Consider the following 24,976-nt stretch of genomic DNA (forward strand, 5'->3'; position numbering starts at 1 on the left):
CTGTTATCAATTTCTTTACCTGTTTATTATATCCCCAATTTGATTATTTTTATATATGTCAAAAGTTCTCAAGGATACAATCTTTTAGTATAAGCCTTCGATAATCTTAGATCCAGGTAAGTTTTGCATGCTTGCAGAGGGGGTGTCATTATATATCTATTATTGATTTATATATCTGTTGATTTTGTTCTTTAATTGAATGAGTTTTATGTAAATCTCCTTATGACTATTATTTGGAATTTTAGTTTAGATAAGTGTTTTATAGATACCAAGATTACTTTCTGGGGACGTCATTTAATAGGAAAATAGATACAATTCACAGCTAGGTGATTTTATCTATTTTGCAATCATATATATTTTGTTTTGGTCAATAACCGAGATTTCATTAAATGATTAAAAAAGGGGTACATGGAAGGGGAGCTAAAATATCTTAACTCCCTACAATTGTCACCCAAAATACAACACTAGTTACAATGAGATTTCATTAAATGATTAAAAAATGAGTACATGGAAGGGGAGCTAAAATATCTTAACTCCCCACAACTGTCACCCAAAATACAACAACAGTTACAATTGAGCCCAAAAAATAGAATTCCTATTCACCCATTGTCTAGATAAACCATAAAAGATTTAACATTTCTTTTTATCCACGTGCATCGAACTTCCATGTCCTTGGTCAACCATTTATATAGAGCGGCAAAACATAAAACAACATATATAACACTCAAAAACATAATAAAATTTGGACTCGCATAACTACTGTGATCCTCACCTCCTATCTAACAACTAATATAAAACATCTAATTAAAAAAATATCATAAAACTAATTAATCTTCAACACTCCCCCTCAAGTTGGGAGTAAATGTCACACATTCCCAATTTGCGTAGACCATGTTCAAGCTTGTTCTTTGCCACCCTTTTAGTGAGAACATCAACCAACTGCAACTCTAAAGAAACATAGGCAAACAAACTTCTCCAATTGTTATTCTTTCTCTTATAAAGTGTCTATCAACTTCAATGTGTTTTGTCTTATCATGTTGAATTGGATTGTGGGCAATATTAATTGCAGCCTGATTGTCATAGTATAACATCATAGGTTCCTCTACTTTCACCCTAATCTCACTCAAAGGAGATCTAGCCCAAATAAGTTCTGATTTATTGTTGCTCTCTAACACTAGGAACATTGAGGATGATGTTCATCTTAAGTGTGGGGGAGTTAGATTGTGGCTATGCATTTCAATCAGCCCAACACTTATATACATGCATTGATAGGCCAAATAGATTGAAAATCCCCTCAAGATAATTGTTGTTTATTAGGTGAATACAAAGAGGGAATACAATGAGTTGAGGAAGACCACTGTATGTATTAATTTTTATTACTGTGAATGATCCAACTGAGCACAATGCATGAAGTTAAGGGAGCTAAATATGATTTTCATCATGACCAGCCCTAACTACCTTCATGTGTATGATGCACTCAATTGATTTATTAATGACCACTCAAGCTAGTCCATATCTGAATTTCTATTGCATGAGGTTCAACAATTGAAAAAGGCAAAAGAGAAAAAAAAAGGACAAAGTACAATTGACTCCGCTATCATGAACTAAATAGTAAAACTAGCGGTTTATGATATGAATTTAGTCCCAACTCCGCTATTTTGAGTTGAATAGTAAAACTAGCAACTTGGAATACGAGTATTGTTATCTGCCTCAAGCCTGTGACCAGTGTGAGATGGAGCATAAAATGCACTCACACCAAAAGAAAAAAAAAAGAGAAAAAGAAAAAGAAGAAAGAAGAAAATACCCCATGTGAGATGGAGCATAAAATGCACTCATACTAAAAGAGAAAAAAAAAGAGAAAGAAGAAAGAAGAAATAAGAAAATACACCATGTGAGATGGAGCATAAAATGCACTCACACCAAAAAAAAGGGGGAAAGAAAAGAAAAAGAATTCAATGATGGCTAAGGTTCAAAGGGACAAAAGTTAGTTGAACATTCAATGAGGTGTAATGATAGATTTGAGACCTAGCAAAGTGATGGTTAATTTTGGCGGTTAAGGAGCTGATTTACATATTGAATGGAAGTGAATGTTGGAACTTGAAGAATCTCATATTCTCCCATTCCTTGGCTCTTATGTATGTGATAAGAATGATAGTTCATAGGAATTAATCAGAATACTTACACAAGTTTCCTGACTACTCAATGCATTCTCCTCCTAAAAATTCATCTGGTAAATGGTGAGAATAAGGGGGGATGATCAGTTTATGGCTAATGTCTTTGTTTGAGGACAAGCAATAGCTTAAGTGTAGGGGTGTTTGATGTGTGCACAATTTACATATAAATTCTTATGTTTTATGCATGGTTTTGGTGCTGATTTGTGTAAAGTTTTACCCCAATTCAGCTTAATTTCAGGAAATTAGTAAGGGAGACCAACTTAGACAAAAGAAAACACAAAGCCAAAACTTGTCCCACTTGTGAAGGATTCCCTGACAATGTTTCCCTGAAGGTTGCAATGTTTACCTTCATCTCATGGGCACCATCGCCCTATGGAAGACACTCAGCATAAGCGAACTATGCTCGGGTGACAATGCCTCTTATGTGCAATGATAAGAGAGAGGACACATCCTCAGCTGATATCCCAATCTCCCCAAAACTTTGGTAACTAGGTAATTCTTTTGGTTCTCAATTTTATTTTGATAGGCAAGTACTGCCTTTCTTTTTTTATTGATCGTTTAGAGATTAGTGATTTTAGTCTGAGTTGGTTCCGAATGATGTGCTTTGCTTAAATTTTCTAACTCAGTTATAATACATTTTTTAGTCTTTTTCTCCTAGTTACACTAAGAACATTTGTTTGTGGTATTTTGCAACAATTTATAGAGGTTTGAGGTAGTTTTAGGGACTTGTTAGATGCTTGGATTTAGTAGTTTTTATTCTATTTTCCTTTAGAGCTTTGGTTCAATCGTGCAATCTCTCTTCTATCTCTCTCCACAGGTGAAGTGCTTGTTATTTTTGCTTTTTGAGTACCAAAACTTAACCCACTTGTGAAGGGGTACCTTTCTCCTATGCCCAGTCCTTGCCAATGTTTCCCTAAAGGGTGCAATGCCTACCTTCATCTCATCATACAAAGGCACCATCGTTCTATGGAAACTCTACATTGGCTAACTATTCTTGGGTGATGGTGCCCCTCATGTGCATTGAAAACAGAGAGGACACATGCTCTGCTGATATCCAAAACTCCCCAAAAGACCCAAAAAATGTGTGTATAACAGCATTCACCCAATAATGGGTCCATACCTTTTTGATGATTATGTGCACCTTTAATCTTATAATGTTGGGCTTTCTGCCAGAATGGCAACCTATATTGTTGGTGATGATGGAATCAGGTAACCAGTAAATGATTTTGGTTTCAATTTTATTTTGATGGTCAAGTCTGAGTTGGTTCAAAATGATGTGCTTTGCCTAAATTTTCTAACTCAGTAATACAATTTTTAGCCTTTTTTCCTAGTTACAGTAAGAACAATTGTTTGTGGTAGTTTGTAATAATTTATAGAGGTTTAAGATAGTTTTAGGGACTTGTTAAATGCTTGGATTTTGTGGTTTTTATTCTATTTTCCTTTAGAGTTGTGGTTCAATCGTGCAATCTCTCCTCTCTCCCCGGGTGAAGTGCTTGTTATTTTTGCTTTTTGAGTACCAGAACTTAATCCACTTGTGAAGGGGTACCTTTCCCCTATGCCCAGTCCTTGCCAATACTGAAGGTTGCAATGCCTACCTTCTCATCATACAAGGGCACCATCGCTTTATGGAAGACACTTTGCATTAGCTAACTATGCTTGGCTGATGGTGCTCCACATCCTCTACTGATACCCCAAACTCCCCAAAATACCCCAAATGTGTATATAATAGCAGTGAGCCAGATGGAATCAGGTAACCAGATAATGCTTCAATTATTTTAGAGATTAATGATTTTAGTCTGTGCTGGTTCACATTGATGTGCTTTTCCCAAGTCTTTTTTTGTCCTAGTTAAGAATAGTTGTTGCTTGTATTTTGCAATAATTAATAGAGGTTTGATATAGTTTAAGGGCTTGTTAGGACTGGATTTGGTCCAATCTGATCTAGTCCAGTGTGAGTCTATTATAAATGGACCAGGTCCAATCCAATCCAATGAATATTTTGGATCATTTTGGACCAGTCAAATTCAATGTCTGGATGGTCCAATCTGTTCAAATTCGTTTTGATTTAGATTGATTTCAATCCAAACCCGACCCATTTAAGATAGGTTCTGAAACTAAACTTATTAGATGCAAGCACAAAATATTGGCTTAATGTAGTCCAATCCAATATAAATTTATTACGAACAAACTATCTAATAAGTATTTGGATTGGATTGATCCAATCCAATGTTTTGTTGGCCCATCCAATCCATCAAAATTGATTTTGGATTAAACGGGTCCAATCCAAAACCGGTCCATTGACACCCTTATATATAACTAAAATTGGGGAAAAACATAAAAGAATTTACCACCAACTTCACACTGTTTCTTGATAATAGCACCCTCAGTAGTTTGATTCTGTCCCTGGGCAACTTTTTAGCTTTCTAGCTCCCTTTTGAGTTTGAATCAGTATGTCGAACTTTCTCACCGGTGCTTGTCGGATGTTAGCATGTAAAAGACCCAGAAAATGCATTCTGTCATGAAATTTATGCCCACATGTTGGTGTTGACAAAGTACTAGAATTTTAATCCATACCAACACCAACAAAGAGTTGTTTAAAATTCGAAAGTTAACCAACCACATGGCATTACTTGTGCATCTTAGAGGAGTATCTTCTAATTCTCTTTTTATTTGGTTACTTGATTGTTGTTTTAGATTCATGTTTAGAAAGAAACACCAGGGGTAGGGGTATTGTGTTACTTTTCTTGTCAATATTTGTACCTAATACGTTGTAAGTGTGAATTTTGAAAGCGAGAATCCTTCAAGATTGCTAGAATGTGGTGTATTTTTGTTATAAGGTGTTGGATATCTTGTACCGGTCCACGGGCTGTGCCAGGTTCAAGTTGGCCTTTGCCTTCATATCAGCAAAAAGCCTGGGCTGGCCATCAAGCCTAGACCTTAAGCTTGAGGCCAACCCTCATATAAAGCCCAAAGCATGACTAGGAAATTTTAATTCTTTGTTTCTCTTATTTTATTGCCTAATCATTTATATATTTATATTATTAAGTTAAATAATTTTATTTATTTATTCTTATTAAAAAAATTTGCTAAAAATCCCTCTTCCATAATTGTTGCTAAATATCTAATTATTTGTAATGATGCCATTAATAAACATCTACTATTTTATTAAGTTAAAAAAATATTTATCTAATTTAGGCCAGGTTCAGGCTGGGCTTTGTTAGGGTTGGGGTTTTGTCAAAATTTCAATAGGCCCAACCTGAAGCCTGAGCCCGAAACAGTGTAAACTGTTAACTCGGCACAACCCGACTTGCACCCCTAAAATTTCCCCTCCCCCACTCTCCACCCCAATGGGGTGTCCCTCCTTTAACCATCCATATTTATTCCCCCCAGCCCCCCAAATTCCACCTTAGGTTTTGGCCCCCTCATGAAAATTTCCTAGCTCCACCCCTGCAAAAGAACATATTCAAGCCCAAGTACTAGCCTAGCCCAACCATTGGCCCTAAATATTGAGTCGAACCTGGCCAAGGATATTATTATTCTTGTTGGTGATGATGGAATCAAGTTACCGGGTAATGCCTTTGATTCTCAAATTTATTTTGATAGGCAAGTACTCTCTTTCTTTGTAATCTGAGTTGGTTCAGATTGATGTGCTTTGCCTAAATTTAATAAATCTTTTATAATACCTTTTTTGGCTTTTTTTTCCTAATTAGATAAAGAACTGTTGTTGGTTATATTTTGCAATAATTAATAGATGTTTGAGATAGTTTTAGGGACTTGTTAGATGCTTGAATATCATGGTTCTTTTTTTCTTATTTTATTTTCCTTTTGAATTTTGGTTCATTCATGCAATCTCTCTCTTTCTCTCCCTGGGTATATTTTTAGGGACTTGTTAGATGCTTGAATATTGTGGTCTTTTTCTTTTATTTTCCCTTTGAATTTTAGTTCATTCGTGCAATCTCTCTTTTTGTTCCTCTCCCCGGGCAGATTTTTAACTTTCTAGCTCTCTTTTGAGTATAAATCAGTATGTCCAATTTTGGTTTATTCATGACATCGCAAAGTTGCTAATTGTTGGTGGGTCTCATGACATCACACAACAAGATCTATATGATACAATTGTTCATCAGTCTCAAGAGAGCCCTATCTTCCCTTATCTTGTTGTTACTTATCACAAAACATTGTTATACTTGTTCAATTGTATGTAGAACTCTTGTAACTGAACATCTATATAATACAATTGTTTTCGAGGTCTCATATGTTTGAGCCCCTCCCTTCAGATTGTCTTGTGTTTGATTTTAGCTTATATGTATCTCAGAGCACCAATACCAAACAATAATAACTCAGTCTCCTTCCTCTAGCCACATCGACAGAAATATGGGCATCACTGACCAATTCATTTGCAACCCAATTCAGATCCAGAGTTTTACAACTTCAATGCCAACTCCAGATCATATGAAAGGTGCACTGTCGATTACAGATTATATTCACAAAGTGAACTCCATTGCCAACAAGCTTGCAGTAGTTGCAGAACCAATTTCTACAAGTGATTTCATCCCATAAATCCTTGCTAGACTCAGTTCTGAATACGAGTCCCTAGTGATTTCCCTTTTTACCCGTTCCAATAATTCATCCCTATCACTGACCAATTCATTTGCAACCCAATTCAGATCCAGAGTTTTACAACTTCAATGCCAACTCCTGATCATATGAAAGGTGCACTGTCGATTACATATTATGTTCACAAAGTGAACTCCATTGTCAACAATCTTGCAGCATTTGCAGAACCGGTTTCTACAAGTGATTTCATCCTTTAAATCCTTGTTGGACTCAGTTCTGAATACGAGTCGCTAGTGATTTCCCTTGCTACTCATTCCAATAATTCATCCCTATCAGTGGATGGTTTTTTCAAAACCACGAGGAGCGGCTTGACCAACATGCCCAACCTGCTACAGATCCAGTTATGACTGTGGTTGATATAGCCAATGCTGCTCCTTGCAACAATCCAAACCCATATCAGTTCAACCAACCCAGTTGCGCTAGGGATCATGGATGTGGTGGTCAAGGACAAGGCAGGGATTGTTGTAGCAACAACACCCCTGACACCAACAACAGGAAAAGTCCCATTATGGAGAACTTCAGTGCTATAAACAGTTTGGTGTTTATTATCATAGTGAATCCTCTCCTCTACTCTAGATTTCCACACTGGAACCTCTAGTGGCTCTGATGGTCTGGATCCCAATTGGTATCCAGACTCAGGTTCTATCCACCATCTCAACAACTTTAAACACTTCACTGAATACTCTAGCAACGACTAAGTAAAATGGGCAATGGATCAGGTTTGGATATTATGATGTTGGCTCATCTTCTATCTCTACTAACTCCAAATGCTACTCTTTAAAGAATGTGTTCATTGTCCAAACTATAACTAAAAATCCGTTGTCATTAAGCCAATTTATATGTAATACTGATGCTATTTTTGAATTTCGCAGGTATTTCTTTGTTGTGAAGGACCACCAAAGGAGGCATCTTCTTCAAGGGTTGTAAGTTCATAAATTGTTGTTAACACCCATTGAGCATCATCTAGAGGTTTTGAAGTAGAATGGGCACCCACAGAACATCATCTGCCATTACTCGAGGTCCAATTCAGCCTCCTTTGTTCCCTCTGAACTTTTGGAGCTTTTTAGATCAAAGCATTCATAGCACCCTCACCACCGCCTACATTCCTCTTCTCTATTGCTCCAAACAAGGTCATTACTTAATTTTCTCAGTCAATCATCGATAGACCCTATCAAAATTTGCATATTTCCCCAAAGTTTGATTTCACCCAGTTTGAGATACAGTTTAAACTTCCTTACAATGCTCTTTCCTGCCTTCTACTTCATTTGCAAAGGATATGTGTGTTGGATCTTGCCCCTCAAAACATTTGTCCTCCGCACTCCCCCCTTTTATCTTCTTTTGTCTCCCCATTTGAGCCTTTTATTAATAGAAGGGGGAGATTGAGAGTGCCTCCTCTGCATGTTTGTTGCATGGTTGAAAAGGCATCAAGGACAAAGAAGTGCAAGGTTTCCCAACTGTGCTTGTAGATTCTATTTGCTTTGATGCCTGTATACAACATCTAGAAAGCCACCCTGGTTACATACTGTTGAGTTGGGCAGATTTCAAGTTATTGGGCCCAGTCATTTATTTTTTATTTTTAAGTTGTTAAGTTAGGAAGTTATTGGGCTTTAGGCCCATTACCATTAGTTTATGTTTTTAAGTTGTGACTGTTCAGCTAATTAAAGTAGCCACCCTACTAAGGACATTCTTGTAATCTTTCATTATTTTATTTTAAGTATATAATTCAAAGAGGGATTGGCGGCCAGATCCATTCAATTCTGGCTTCATCACTCTCTTTTCTTCTTCTCTCTCCTTCTCTCTTGCTGAAACCTTTCAGTGTCCTCTACTTTTCTTCACAAAGTATACATTAGAAATAGTTATAGCAACTTCTACTCATACCTATGGCAAACAAACAAGGGAGATCTGGCCTAGCCTCGGAACTTGCCGTTGGATTACTCATCATCAATTCACCATCAAGTGAAGTTGGGGAAGTCCAAACCCAAGTAATCGTTGTGTTATTACAACATGACCTTTAACTCATTTGTTGATCTTCCTCTAGAGAAAAGGTGTCCCCTCTTCTTCTTACTAACACATTCGGTTGGGCTGAAGGCAATGGTAGATCAGGCCTTGATAGAATTTGTGGCAAAACATGCAAAGGTTGAATAGTTAGGTCTTTGATGGGGTGGGTTATAAAGAGGGCTAGACTATGTTGGGCTTGGGCTTGATTAGGGGTACTGGAACAAGGGTGGGCTTGAGCCTAGCTAGAGTTTACTCAGCACCATCAAGTGGAATTGGGGAGGTCCAAACCCAAACAATAGTATGGCGTGATATAGTCGGCAAACCCTCCCCAAAAGTAGCAACGCCTTGAGGAATCCAAAACTACGCATTTAACCAGAGTGAATTAGAAAGCCATACACCCAAAAGAGGACACAGAATGAAGTGGAGAGTTAAGAAGCTTACACGGAAGATTGGATCAGCTTCCTCATAGTAAAGCCGTGAGATCTTGCAAAGCTTGCCTGCAAGTCGAGCATTCTCCGTGCCTGCACCCATAAGACCCAAGGATATTATAGCCACTGCCACGACCGATAGACCTTGTCTTTCAAAAATGATATAATTTAGGTATGCAGACATTGTACAAAAAACGCATACCTGTACAGCTTCCGCATCCGTATCGCTTCCGAGTCTCCTTTGTGCTCACGCCCTTCACCTGTCAAGAATATATAATCAGGAATGAGTGGACGAGAAATAGTTTAAAAGTGAATTTAGAAAAAGATGGTTAGAGTGGCTTATTCTGAACTCCAGCGTATGCAAGGCCTCGGCGGACTACTACTCCAATTCGAACGTTTGAATCTGCTCCAATGACGCAATCTCATGGAAGTGGTGATGCCTGTAGAAGCCAAGGGAGTATTAGAAAATTAAAATATGTTACAACCACAAAAAACGGCAATAAAGCAAGAGAAGCCCTTATAAAAAGTCCAACAGATATAACCAATGGTGTCTTACCCTACGACAGTCATTCTGATACGGCAGTTGACAATCCGAACCCATTAGAATGTTCCTTCAATGACAAGGCAGAAATTGCATTAGCAGAATTTATTAATTCATGAAAATCCAAAACCAACTTCGCAGGAACAAAATCTTATGCCTCAATAACAAAGGTATGAACATCGAGTGCGGTTTTGAAAGGTTCTTACCTCGAAATACAGGTCCAAAAGGAGAAGGAAAAGGGATACCAACCTTGGTGCAGCACAATCACTATCATCGTTCATGTTCTTGAAGGGGCTGTCAACGGTTCAGGTTTACCTGGCTGGGCCGAATCGACCCAATCATTTATAAAAGATCTGGTTCCATGATTATGTTGACATAAATAATTGGGTCGGTTTCGGTACTCGCCCCTCCCAAATCGATTCATGCCCAAAACCGATTATTTTGTTAACCATATATATTATTTTCTTCGTTTTCTTACAATTTCTCTCTTATCATAGGTTTAAAGTGTCGAATCTGATAGATAGATTGATAAATAAAGGTGTCCAACGTTTTAACATATCAGTAACTTAGTATTTTTCTATCAATTTTATTAATGATATATGATTAAAATTAAAATTTTAATTTGCGATTTAAATAAGAAAAGTGGTGTTTTTTACCTTAAATGTTTCGGTTTTAAACCTATGTTTCTGTTTCAACCTAAATTTTAAGTTAAAATAGACGGTTTTGTGTATCAGGCTTTGCCCAATTAATGATCTATTCGGGAGTGTTTCTACCTAGACCCTACCCGGATCCCACCTGTTGACAGCCCTATCTTGAATAGTGGCCAATTTCCAGTCGAGCCACCAATCAAAGTATGACGAGAAATAGTCAATTACTTATCCGAAAGAATTAAAAGAAAATGGAAGTCCTTTAAGAAAGGGATGTATCAGATATACTTACATCATTAATGGAAAGCGGAAACAATAGTATGGTGCAATATAGTCAGAATGCCCTCTCCAAAAGTAACAACGCCTCGAAGAGTTCAAAACTACGCATTTAACCAGAGCAAATTAGAAAGTCATACACCCAAAAGAGGACACAGAATGAAGTGGAGAGTTGAGAAGCTTACACATAAGATTGGACCAGATTCCTCATAGTAAAGCCGTGAGAGCTTGTAGAGCTTCCCTACGAATCGAGCATTCTACATGCCTGCACCCATAAGACCCAAGAATATTATAGCCACTGCCACAACTGACAGACCTTGTCTTTCAAAAATGATATAATTTAGGTTTGCAAACATTGTACAAAAAACACATACATGTACAACTTCCGCATCCGTATCGCTTCCGAGTCTCCTTTGCGCTCACGCCCTTCACCTATCAAGAATATCTAATAAGGAATAGGTGGACGAGAAATAGTTTACAAGTGAATAGAGAAGAAGAGGGTAAGAGTGGCTTATTCTGAACTCCAACGTATGCAAGGCCTCAGCGGACTACTGCTCCAATTCGAACATTTAAATCTGCTCCAATGACGCAATCTCATGGAAGTGGCAATGCCTGTAGAAGCCAAGGGGAGTATTAGAAAATTAAAAGATGTTATAACCATAAAAAACGACAATAAAGTAAGAGAAGCCCTTATAAAAAGTTCCAACAGATATAACCAATGGTGTCTTACCCTACAACAGTCATTTTGATACGGCAGTTGACAATCCGAACCCATTAGAACATTCCTTCAATGACAAGACAGAAATTGCATTAGCAGAGTTTATTAATTCGTGAAAATCCAAAACCAACTTTGCAGAACAAAATCTTATGCCTCAATAACAAAGGTACAAACATCGAGTGTGGTTTTGAAAGGTCCTTACCTCGAAATACAGGTCCGAAGGGAGAAGGAAAAGGGATACCAACCTTGCAACAGCACAATCGCTATCATCGTTCATGTTCTTGAAGGGGCTGTCAACGGTTCAGGTTTACCTGGCTGGCCCGAATCGACCCAACCATTTATAAAGGATCCGACTCCATGATTATGTTGAAATAAATAATTGGGTCAGTTCCGGTACTCACCCCTCCCGAATCGATTCATGCCCAAAACCGATTATTTTGTTAACCATATATACTATTTTCTTCATTTTCTTACAATTTCTCTCTTATCATAGGTTTAAAGTGTCGAGTCTGATAGATAGATAGATAAATAAAGGTGTCTGACGTTTTAACATATAAGTAACTTAGTATTTTTCTATCATTTTTATTAACGATATATGATTAAAGTTTAAATTTTAGTTTGCAATTTAAATAAGAAAATTGGTGTTTTTTAGCTTAAACGGATCGGTTTTAAACCTATGTTTTGTTTCAACCTAAACTTTAAGTTAAAATGTACGGTTTTGGGTCTAAGGTTTTGTCTCAATTAATGATCTACTCGGGAGTGTTTCTACCTAGACCCGACCCGGATCCCACCCGTTGACATCCCTATCTTGAATGGCGGCCAATTTCTAGTCGAGCCACCAATCAAAGTATGACGAGAAATAGTCAGTTATTTATCCAAAAAAATTAAAAGAAAATGGAAGTCCTTTAAGAAAGGGATGTATCAGATATACTTACATCATTAACGAAAACCGGAAACAATAGTATGGTGCAATATAGTCGGAATGCCCTCTCCAAAAATAGCAATGCCTCGAGTAGTCCAAAACTATGCATTTAACCAGAACGAATTAGAAAGTCATACACCCACAAGAGGACACAGAATGAAGTGTTATTAGATCTGTGTATGATAAAACTTGAACCACAAAACAAATTAAATCCCACCCAAAACTGTTATTAGATCTGTTATCAAATCTCTGAATGACAAATGTTGGACACCAAAACAAATTAAATCCCGCCCAAGAAACTAAAAAGACAGATACACCCATGCATGAAAACCTTTTGAAAAGGTTCACTTGGTAAGAATACATTAGTGCTTGCATGGGTTAAACGAGGATGGATTTCTTACCCTTGAAGATAGGAAAGCTTTACAGGGAGAGTTTCAGACGCACTAGTCAGTATCGTCAACAGGAATGTTCATTCCAATTAAAAATTCGAAAAGCACACAAATGATCTATGAATTAAATGGAAATACAGGATATATTGGGTGGAAGTAATAACAAATGATTTAAGTTTTGTTTGGTTTGATGAAAAATAAGAAAGAAACAGAAAGTTGATATGTAGTTTGCTTCAACTTAGGCTGTTGTGCACTTCATGAAGTTTGTTTGAACAAGAGAATATGTGTGACCATGAACCATTTTTTCCATTCTCTGTACAACTACTAAATTTCAGAGGCACTATATTTGCAGGTAAATTTCGTAGGTGTATTTCTTAACTGCTGAAATATAACCAGAACTCAATTTTTAAGTGCATATGATATTTTGTTGGTGGAAAGAACACCATAGATAAGGCTATATTACATATCAATGGCATAACAACCATATAGTAAGATGAGATCAATATATGTAGAAACAAAAACACCATAGATAAGGCTATATTACACATCAATGGCATAACAATCATATAGTAAGATGAAACCAATATATGTAGACACAAAAATATGCATGGTATTGTGCAATTTGACTAGCACATCACTAAGCACATGAGGAGAACAAATTCAATTCAGTAATTTCTATTTACTTCATGAGAAATTTCAAACCAATACGAGGATATTATCGATTCGAGATGATAATAATAAAATTGAAGATGCATAACAATTGCTTAAAAGAAAATTCCAACCTCTCCCTTATAAAGCTTAAAAGAAACATCACTCATAAAGCACAAAAGTTACTCATCAGAGAGAGAGAAAGAAAGAGAGATAAGATAAAATTCCAACCTCTCTCTCTCTCTGTTGTTAAATATTGAATCCATAATGTAGATCAGAAAATAATAAAATCAATTCCCTAATTATATAGGTTTGGTTTGTACATGTCCTACAGGTTTCCTACGTTTCCCTTCCTCTCCCTACCTTTTCCTTCAAACCAAACACAGCCTTAGTTTTTCCAAACTTTCTAAACTTTTGCCTTCTTCACCTTTGACCCTAAACCAGGTATACTTTACTAAGATTACACAGTGATCCTACATCAATTGGTATAGAGCATTTTTTTGCTAAAACTCCCATGTCAGTCCAACATTTCTTTACTGCTTGGGGTTGGGGGTCAGCATAGTATTCTAGATTGTTGAATAAAATGAGCACAATATGTAAAGGATTTCCTTTGCCAAAGCAATAAAATATCCACATAACAGATTGAGAAAGTAAATAATACTTATCCCCTAGCCAATGCAGCTTTCATCTTCCTAACGAACTTGGAAGTTGGGGCCAACCTAGCCCTATATATTATTAAGCTAACTCAGGCAAGACAGCCTTCATCAAATACCAAATACTTAACAAAGTTCCCATCTTCTACCCTAATAAGCAATTTTTTTTTTGGGTAATTAGATCCAGTAATAATTTTTTTTTTTTTGATAAATGGATTCAGTACGCAAATTAATAACATTCTATTCTTCTACTTCCTTCTCTCTATAAGTAAAAGAAAGGTCGAGAAGAATCCCAACAACAACAAAATGTAGATAACATTCCATTCTTCTACTTCCTTCTCTCTACAAGTAAAAGAAAGGTCAAGAAGAATCCCAACAACAACAAAATGTAGATAACAAGGTCGATGTATATTAAATATTTTTGGGTCCAATATACTTGTTGTGCAAGATGGAATTAAGAATTCAGGCCCAGTTAATATTCCATTCTATTTTGCTGTCCGAATGGTTCATAAATTCTAACAACCAACCAGCATGGTGGGCTAATAGTTGGTTGGGTTTTAAGTTTTTAACCTTTGGCTTCTCAGAAAGGGCAATCTCATCAACAGTTTAATTGCCTTATTCGGTTAAAGAAAATAATATTTTTCTTTAACAAACAACCTGCACCAAGAAGAAATAAATCTGGAATGATAAAAAACTTTAGCAGCACTTGGTTCTCTAGAAAATAGCACAAGTACGAAGTTCTAGGTTCTGAAAACACCCCAATATGCTAAAGACTGCACAAACTTGTACAGGTATGCTTATTCCATAAACAAGTTTCTTCCTTTTTTTACTAAAAGATTATTTTCTTAATCAATAACAGTAATTTCATTAGATATAAATATAAGTGATGTACAGAAATAGGATGACTATGTCTCCCCAATATTTGGAACTTTACAAAAAAAAGAGGCAAAAAGAAACAAATATAACAGCAAAGTCTCCCATTTGTTATCAAAGTCAACCCTTGTTTGGTGTAAATCTATGATGCTGGAATGGTATGATACCTACTTGAACTTAAATGGTTCGATTTTAAACCTATGTTATTGTTTCAACCTAAATTTTAAGTTAAAATGGACGGTTTTGTGTCTAAGGTTTTGTCCCAATAAATGATCTACTCAAGAGTGCTTCTACCTAGACCGGACCAGGATCTTACCCGTTGATAGCCCTATCTTGAATGGCGGCCAATTTCCATTCGAGCCACCGCTCAAAGCTTGATGAGAAATAGTCAGTCACTTATCCGAAGGAATTAAAAGAAAATGGAAGTCTTTTGAGCAAGGGATGTGTCAGATATACTTACATTATTAACGGAAACCGGAAACAATAGTATGGGGCAATTAGTTGGAATGCCCTCCCCAAAAGTAGCAACGCCTCAAGCAATCCAAAACTACACATTTAACCAGAGCGAATTAGTAAGCCATACACCCAAAAGAGGACACAGAATGAAGTGGAGAGTTGAGAAACTTACACGGAAGATTGGACCAGCTTCCTCATAGTAAAACCGTAAGAGCTTGCACAGCTTGCCTGCAAATCGAGCATTCCTCGTGCCTGCCCATAGGAATCAAGGATATTATGGCCACCTCCACAACTGGCAAACTTATACTCCAAAAGTGTTAAAATCTAGGAATGTAGACATTCTAAAACAATCACATACCTGTGCCACTTCCGAGTCTCCTTTCCGCACCCACGCCATTCAGCTGTTAAGAATATCTAATTAGAAATAGGTGGAGAAGAAAAGGTTTAAGAGTGCATATAGAAGAAATGGGTTGGAGTGGCTCATTTTGGACACCAGTGTATGCGAGGCCATGGATGGTTGCTACAATAATTCGAACGGTTGAATCAACTCCGCGGACGGAATTTCTTGAAAGCAACAATGTCGGAATATGCCAATCAAAAGGAGTATTAAAAAAATTAAGAAGCATTACATGCACAATGACAAGAATAGAGCAATTAGTAACCCACACACCCACAAGAAACATCTATTCACTTATTTTACGGATTTAAAAGATAAAAGAATTCAATTAAGCTATAGATGTGTTGAATATTTACATTGATATCGAAAACCGGAATCAATGATAAGGCGTAGGAGTCAGCAAGCTCATCCCCAAAATTTGCAACACCTCAAGCAATCTAAAACTACAAATATAACCCAAGTAAATTAGGAACCATTACATCCACAAGAGAACACCAAATGAACCGAATGTTTGGGAAATTTACATGGAAGAGTTGATCGGCTTCCTTATAATATTGCCACGAGAGGTTGCACATCTTGCCCGCAAGTTGAGCATTCTTCGTGCCTGCACCCATAACAACCAAGGATATTATTGTCACCTCGACAACCAACAAACCTTTTCTTCTAAAAATAAGAGAGAAAGAGAAGTTTGGTATGTAGTTTGTTTCTACTTAGGCTGTTGTGCATTTAATGAAGTTTGTTTCAACAAGAGAATATGTGTGACCATGATCCATTTTTTCCATTCTCTGTACAACCACTAAATTTCAGAGGAACTAGATTTGTAGGTAAATTTCATAGGTGCATTTCTTAACTTCTGAAATATAACCAGAACTCAACTTTTGAGTGCATATGATATTTTGTTGGTGGAAAGAACACCATAGATAAGGCTATATTACATATCAATGGCATAACAACCATATAGTAAGATGAGACCAATATATGTAGAAACAAAAACATGCATGCTTTTGTGCAACTTGACTAGCAAATCACTAAGCACATTAGGAGAACAAATTCAATTCAGTAACTTACTGTCTACTTCATGAGAAATTTGAAACGAATACAAGGATAATATCGATTTGAGATGATAATAATAAAATTGTAGATGCATAACAATTGCTTAAAAGAAAATTCCAACCTCTCCCTTATAATACTTAAAAGAAAGATCATTCATAAAGCACAAAAGTTGCTCATCAGAGAGAGAGACATAAGATAAATTTCAACCTCTCTCTCTCTGCATAACAATTGTAGACCATCATTTTTTTAAATATTGAATCCATAATGTAGATCAGAAAATAATAAAATCAATTCCCTAATTGTACAGGACCTACAGGTTTCCTACCTTCAAACCAAACACAGCCTTAGTTTTTCCAAACTTTCTAAACTTTTGCCTTCTTCACCTATGACCCTAAATCAGGTATACTTCACCAAGATTACCCAGTGATCCTACATCAATTTGGTATAGAGCATTTTTTTTTTGCTAAAACTCCCATGTCAGTCCAACATTTCTTTACTGCTTGGGGTTGGGGGTCAATATGGTATTCTTGATTGTTGAATAAAATGAGCATAATATGTGTCCTTTGTCAAAGCAATAAAATACCCACATAACAGATTGAGAAAGTAATAGCACTTATCCCCTAACCAATGCAGCCTTCACCTTCCTATCTAACTTGGAATTTGGAACCAACCTAGCTACCCATAAAACGTAGATAACAAGGTTGATATATATTAAATATTTTTGGGTCCAACATGGAGCCTTTTTTAACTTCTCTATTTATCTACCTTTTCTTGACTTGATCAATTCAGACATTACCACAATCCAGCCAGCAGCAGAAAAACCCACAGATGCCACTAACCTAAGAGGTGTTTGGCGAGTCTTTTAGGAATATTTTCCAAAAGCTCAAGATCTCAACAGACTGGTGAGCTTTCACAGGTAGATCCTCAAAGACCAAAGAGACCGTTTGGTTGCAAAATTTTAAAGATCTTTTCAAAAGCTAGAAAGACCAAAAGACTATTTGGCAAGCATACTTGTCAATCCCTCTTACATACATGTTAAATGTCATGCATGGGACCCAATAACACATTCAAACATGAAAAATATTATTTGTGGGTTCCACTTATGCATTTGCCTATACAAAATATTAAAAAGGGCCCTACTCACACATTTACCTATACATAAAACTCAATTGGACATTAAAGGGGTAACTGGGTATGAGGAAAAGTGTGTAAGATACAAGTTCCAAGAACAAATCATATTTAAATCATCAGTGTGACAACAGCTGTAGGGGTTCATCTTTCTGGCAAGATTTAGTTGTAAACCAAGGCACGCCACCCTTCCTAAATATCAAATCCACAGTCAAAAGGCGGAGCTCCTGTACATATTAATTATTGACTCAGTTGAAGGGTCCTCATTGGGAATTTCCCACAAGAAGAAGAGATGAAAGAGTGTCCATAGACTCAGAGGTCGCAGCAAAATCTACCACCTCCATTTTTAAACATCACAGGACTAAAGACATTCAGGTGCACACACAATTCAGCTTTTAGACTTCTTTTTGTTCTCAGATTTGACATGGTAATGAGCCTAGTTTGAGTTGTGTTTGGGTGATTGGAAATCGATCCTTTTGACACGGTATTGGACCTAGAAAGATTGAGTAAATCTGAAATTGTTGGAAGACCAATTTGTTTGGCATCTAATGAAAGCAGTTTGAAATCAGATATGTTATCAGATCTCTGTATGATAAAACATGGACAACAAAACAAATTAAATCCCACCCAAAACTGTTATTAGATCTGTTATCGGATCTCTGAATGACAAATGTTGGACACCAAAACAAATTAAATCCCACCCAAGAAACTAAAAATACAGATGCACCCATGCATGAAAACCTTTTTAAAAGGTTCACTTGGTAAGAATACATTAGTACTTGCATGGGTTAAACCAGGATGGATTTCTTACCCTTAAAGATAGCAAAGCTTTACAGGGAGAGTTTCAGACGCACTAGTCAGTACCGTCAACAGGAATGTTCATTCCAATTAAAAATTCATAAAACACACAAATGAGGTATGAATGAAATGGAAAAACAGGATATATTGGGTGGAAGTAATAACAAATGATTTAAGTTTTATTTGGTTTGATGAAAAATAAGAGAGAAACAGAAAGTTGATATGTAGTTTGCTTCAACTTAGGCTGTTGTGCACTTCATGAAGTTTGTTTGAACAAGAGAATATGTGTGACCATGAACCATTTTTTCCATTCTCTGTACAACTACTAAATTTCAGAGGCACTAGATTTGTAGGTAAATTTCGTAGGTGTATTTCTTAACTGCTGAAATATAACCAGAACTCAATTTTTAAGTGCATATGATATTTTGTTGGTGGAAAGAACACCACAGATAAGGCTATATTACATATCAATGGCATAACAACCATATAGTAAGATGAGATCAATATATGTAGAAACAAAAACACCATAGATAAGGCTATATTACACATCAATGGCATAACAACCATATAGTAAGATGAAACCAATATATGTAGACACAAAAACGTGCATGGTATTGTGCAATTTGACTAGCAAATCACTAAGCACATGAGGAGAACAAATTCAATTCAGTAACTTCTATCTACTTCATGAGAAATTTGAAACCAATACAAGGATATTATCGATTCGAGATGATAATAATAAAATTGAAGATGCATAACAATTGCTTAAAAGAAAATTCCAGCCTCTCCCTTATAAAGCTTAAAAGAAACATCACTCATAAAGCACAAAAGTTACTCATCAGAGAGAGAGAGAGAGAGAGAGAGAGAGAGAAGATAAATTCCAACCTCTCTCTCTCTGTTGTTAAATATTGAATCCATAATGTAGATCAGAAAATAATAAAATCAATTCCCTAATTGTACAGGTTTGGTTTGTACATGTCCTACAGGTTTCCTACGTTTCCCTTCCTCTCCCTACCTTTTCCTTCAAACCAAACACAGCCTTAGTTTTTCCAAACTTTCTAAACTTTTGCCTTCTTCACCTTTGACCCTAAACCAGGTATACTTTACTAAGATTACCCAGGGATCCTACATCAATTTGGTATAGAGCATTTTTTTGCTAAAACTCCCATGTCAGTCCAACATTTCTTTACTGCTTGGGGTTGGGGGTCAGCATAGTATTCTTGATTGTTGAATAAAATGAGCACAATATGTAAAGGGTTTCCTTTGCCAAAGCAATAAAATATCCACATAACAGATTGAGAAAGTAAATAATACTTATCCCCTAAACAATGCAGCTTTCATCTTCCTATCGAACTTGGAAGTTGGGACCAACCTAGCCCTATATATTATTAAGCTAACTCAGGCAAGACAGCCTTCATCAAATACCAAACTTAACAAAGTTCCCATCTTCTACCCTAATAAGCAAATTTTTTTTGGGTAATTAGATCCAGTAACAATTTTTTTTTTTGATAAATGGATTCAGTAAGCAAATTAATAACATCAAAGGGTTGCAATACATAACTATGCACATAAACATGTTAGTTGCTGGAATCTAATGGAGAAAGGCCCAATTAAATCATTCCTAACAATCCATCATCTACTTCCTTCTCTCTATAAGTAAAAGAAAGGTCAAGAAGAATCCCAACAACAACAAAATGTAGATAACAAGGTCGATGTATATTAAATATTTTTGGGTCCAATATACTTGTTGTGCAAGATGGAATTGAGAAATCAGGCCCAGTTAATATTCCATTCTATTTTGCTGTCCGAATGGTTCATAAATTCTAACAACCAACCAGCATGGTGGGTTAATAGTTGGTTGGGTTTTAAGTTTTTTACCTTTGGCTTCTCAGAAAGGGCAATCTCATCAACAGTTTAATTGCATTATTCGGTTAAAGAAAATAATATTTTTCTTTAATAAACAACCTGCACCAAGAAGAAATAAATCTGGAATGATAAAAACTTTAGCAGCACTTGGTTCTCTAGAAAATAGCACAAGTACGAAGTTCTAGGTTCTGAAAACACCCCAATATGCTAAAGACTGCACAAACTTGCACAGGTATGCTTATTCCATAAACAAGTTTCTTCCTTTTTTTAATAAAAAAATCTTTTCTTAATCAATAACAGTAATTTCATTAGATATAAATATAAGTGATGTACAGAAATAGGATGACTATGTCTCCCCAATATTTGGAACTTTACAAAAAAAAGAGGCAAAAAGAAACAAATATAACAGCAAAGTCCCCCATTTGTTATCAAAGTCAACCCTTGTTTGGTGTAAATCTATGATGCTGGAATGGTATGATACCTAGTTAGAGATTTCTAGACTACTTAGAGATTGTTATCAAAGTCTCCCATTTGTCACAAAACACTAATTTGAGTGTTTAGGTATTTCATTTGTCACAAAAAACTAATTTGAATGGTTAGATATTTCATTATTCAGAGGTATCTGTGTGCATGTGTTCTAGTGTGTATGTGTGTGTGTCTGAGAGAGAGAGAGAGAGAGTATGTGGTGTACTACCATAACATTTAAGAAATAGCAAACTGGATCATTGGCCACCTCTTTTATTCCCCATCCTCCTTTCATTTCCAAGTTTCATAGAAGATCCAGTAGTACCAAGATGGCAAAAGAATGGTATATGGTTTGTCCTATACTTACAGTGTCAGCAAAAAAAAACAATCAGAATGGTAAGGCACAAGAGTCAGAAACCCCTTCCTGACATGACAATAAACAAAAGCTCACCGATGGAAGCTCCTTCTCTTCTAAGCTTGCTCATGGTTTCATGTGGAAAGACTGAAATAGATATATATCCAATAAACAAAAGCTCAGCCATGGAAGCCCCCATTGGTTGCATTGAAAGAACCCTAATGGACTGGACCTCTATATTAAAGTACTTTGAAGACCATAAGTACAAAACTTGAGACATCAGTAGGATGGAAAAATATTTTTGCATCTTTCGATAAGCATGAATACTTATTATATAATTGCATATGACTTTCATGGTGTATACTAATCAACCATGTAGAATGTATATCTGGGGACAAGGGTCGTTTATTGAGCTGCTATATTAAATTACTTAATATGTTTTTTTTTTTTTGACAAGAGGTAACTTTCATTGAGAACCAAAAGGAGGGGGATGCATGAGAGAATGTACAAAAACAGAGAGCCCAAAAAGCCAAAAAATTAGTTTCTACTAAGTTATGGTTAACAGAAAATATTATTAATGATAATTATTAATAAATTTTTGATAATTATTTATTCATTGTCATAAATTACTGGTTATTTTGGCAATTTCTAGTAATTTATTTTCAAATAATTTATGATAATTATTTATTAATATTAATAAATATCAAATATTATTAGGATGATACTAATTAATTATTATTAACAATAATTACAGTAAATTATTAATATTTTCAGATATTATTAAATTGATAATATTTTTATAAATTGTAGAATTTTCATAAATAATTAATAACTACTAATTGCTATTAACATTTTCAAAAATAAATAATTACTATTAATATCAATACTGTTATAAAAAATTAAATAATATCAGATATTATCAAAGGATTATTAATATCATTATCAATATTATTATTAAAAATGATTATCATGAATATTTTTTATAATTTTTATTAATTGTTAATAATTGTTGTTAATTAATAATTATTAATTACTATTTCAATAATTATTATAGAAAATAAAAAAAATATTGTAGTAAATAATTTTGAGTGGATATAAAAAAATTCATAAATCAATGTTCATTTTCTATTAATTATCTGAAATATTAATTTTAATATGAATAATCATTATCGAAAATTATCAGATATATTAATGTAATATTAATTATCATTAACTAATTATCTTGATTCAATTGTTGATCTTTGAATAATATTAATTATCAGAAATGGTTAATTTTATTAACCATTTTGGTAATTTTTATATTGATTGACTAATTAAATAATTTGTATAGGTAATTTTCCATAATTTAAAGAAAGTAATACAATGATGGTTTTGTTAATAATATTTTCCTAAAAATTATGGTTAACTGTTCATGTTAATAACATTAGTATTTGCATGAAAAGCTTTTGAAAAGGTTCATCTGGTAAGAATACACTAGTATTTACATGCGTTAAACCAGGATGGATTTCTTACCCTTGAATATAGCAAAAGCTTTAACAGGGAGAGTTTCAGAATCAGACGCACTAGTCAGTACCATCAACAGGAATGTTCATTCCAATTAAAAATTCAAAAAATACACAAACGCGGTATGAATGAAGTGGAAAAACAGGATACATTGGGTGGAAGTAATAACAAATGATTTAAGTTGTATTTGGTGTGATGAAAAATAAAAAAGAAACAGAAAGTTGATATGTAGTTTGTTTCAACTTAGGCTGTTGTGCACTTAATGAAGTTTGTTTGAACAAGAGAATATGTGTGACCATGATCCATTTTTTCCATTTTCTGTACAACTATTAAATTTTAGAGGCACTAGATTTGTAAGTGAATTTCAGAGGTTTATTTCTTAATTGCTGAAATGTAACCAGAACTCAATTTTTAAGTGCATATGATATTTTGTTGGTGGAAAGAACACCATAGATAAGACTCTATATTACACATCAATGGCATAAACAACGACCAATATATGTAGACACAAAAAACAGTGGAAATGTGTTATCACTATACAATGAAGCCCTATCCACCCCTGATTTCCTAAAGAATCAGCCATATTCAGTTCCCTATAAACCCACCTAAAAGAACAAAATGCTCTTGAGTGTCGTTGAGCAGGCGGGCCAAAACCCCAGGACCCCATTCTTGATTAGTAGCCCATCCTATGGCATTTCTTCAATCACCTTCCACATCCTTAAGCGGTTAAGCCCATAAAAAGAGCTTTGATTTTAGCTTCAACCACGTCTGTAATGCCAATAGGTCCACTATAAGCCCACAATACTGCTCCAGCAGAGTTGGTTACGAGAAAACCAATCCCTGCCACCCCCTACCATTTGAAATTATCCTGCAACTTCCAACAAAGTTTAGCAGGAAGTCACAGCTTGGCCTTGGAACTTAGGTGGGAACAAAGGAAAAAACCTACAATAGAGGAGGACCAGAACTCAACCTCTTTAGAAAAAGATCCCACCCTCGTCGAATGGGAAATATCGGGAGAAGGACCAGAACTTACCTCGTTATTCAGACAGGCGGCGACCGGCCGGCGAACCTCTCTGCTAAGATGGACTTCGGCTCCGATCCTTTGCTTTATTCATGTGGCGTTAGATGCATTGTCGCCTCTGAATCCCCTGCCTGCGACTCAAGTCACCTGCATCTTTTGGCTATGCGTCGCAGTCCCCCTACTTCGACTCTTGTTATCAGAATGGGTTTCTCGGACCCTTCACTCCAGGGCAAAGCCCCCTATTTCTACTCTTGCTATCAGAATGGGTTCTCGGACCCTTCACTCCCGGCCAAAGGGAAATCAAGATCGTATCAAATAGAATCCTCTTAACGGTTAAATTGGATACTCGTCGATCTCAAATCGGATCCTGTAAACGTTAATAAACTAAAAAATGACGTTAATATTATATGCCATCACCAAATACAAAGACGTGGAGTGCAAAACCTACATTGTATTAAACGAAAATGAAATAATAGAAATTATAGGCAAATGAAATCGTTTAGTTTCGCCGAGTTGTAACAGAGACACGAACCATTTAGTTTCGAACCATTTAGTTTCGCCGTTGGGAGATATTACTTCTCCGTATCAGGTATTATTCTCTCCCATTCCTTTTGGTTTAGATCTGGTTCAGTTTAAGGTTCAAGATTTATCATTGAAAATATAATTTTCTAAATAGGGAACATTCCCAGTTGAAGGGAGAGAAAAAAATTTTTGAAATTCGCCCCTTATTCCGCAATCTTTGGGCGTCCATGGGATGGATCTCTCATCCTTTCAGTGGTATCAGAGACTCAGGTTCAAATCTTGAACCATTATGTTTCAGATCTGAACCTGTGCAATTAGGGAGAAGGCGTTCTACCCAATTTGTGCAAATTTGGTTTTTGGAAAATTTGTTCCCAAAACAGATGGGAAAATAATCTGAAATTAATTTTAAATAAATCTGATTATTATTTAGAATTGTTCTTTATAATTTTCTTGATTTATGGGCTGTTCGTACAAGAGGAGATCGAATTCTTGGTTTGCGCAGGGAACCCGCGATTTTGCAGTTCTTGATTTATT

The 24,976-nt window shown here is 35.7% G+C and overlaps 1 protein-coding gene across 6 annotated transcripts; it reads right to left on the reverse strand.

Annotated features, from left to right (window-relative positions):
- Positions 1 to 465: 465 nt before the first annotated feature.
- On the reverse strand, positions 466 to 24,201 carry LOC148843854 (uncharacterized). 6 transcript variants are annotated; one of them, XM_088958882.1, is made up of 21 exons: positions 23,933 to 24,201; positions 16,256 to 16,335; positions 16,088 to 16,174; positions 15,828 to 15,898; positions 15,693 to 15,735; positions 15,507 to 15,586; positions 15,339 to 15,425; positions 15,195 to 15,251; positions 12,329 to 12,416; positions 11,596 to 12,219; positions 11,406 to 11,460; positions 11,198 to 11,287; positions 11,050 to 11,107; positions 10,861 to 10,940; positions 10,692 to 10,779; positions 9,959 to 10,559; positions 9,768 to 9,822; positions 9,562 to 9,651; positions 9,414 to 9,471; positions 9,225 to 9,304; positions 466 to 4,684 (listed from the first exon to the last, which is right to left on the reverse strand). In XM_088958882.1, exons 5-10 carry the CDS (start codon positions 15,729 to 15,731, stop codon positions 12,163 to 12,165), a joined length of 408 nt encoding a protein of 135 aa, XP_088815008.1. In that variant the 5' UTR covers positions 15,732 to 15,735; positions 15,828 to 15,898; positions 16,088 to 16,174; positions 16,256 to 16,335; positions 23,933 to 24,201; the 3' UTR covers positions 466 to 4,684; positions 9,225 to 9,304; positions 9,414 to 9,471; positions 9,562 to 9,651; positions 9,768 to 9,822; positions 9,959 to 10,559; positions 10,692 to 10,779; positions 10,861 to 10,940; positions 11,050 to 11,107; positions 11,198 to 11,287; positions 11,406 to 11,460; positions 11,596 to 12,162. The 6 variants fall into 6 exon arrangements, 4 of the variants coding, with proteins under 4 accessions (XP_088815008.1, XP_088815009.1, XP_088815006.1 ...); XM_088958883.1 differs by having other exon boundaries at positions 10,002 to 10,563; XM_088958880.1 differs by having other exon boundaries at positions 9,959 to 10,563.
- Between the last annotated feature and the right edge of the window lie 775 nt (positions 24,202 to 24,976).

This window comes from Nelumbo lutea, chromosome 8 (genome assembly GCF_056320005.1).
Source record: "Nelumbo lutea isolate HS-2025 chromosome 8, American lotus-T2T, whole genome shotgun sequence".
NCBI classification, from domain to species: domain Eukaryota; kingdom Viridiplantae; phylum Streptophyta; class Magnoliopsida; order Proteales; family Nelumbonaceae; genus Nelumbo; species Nelumbo lutea.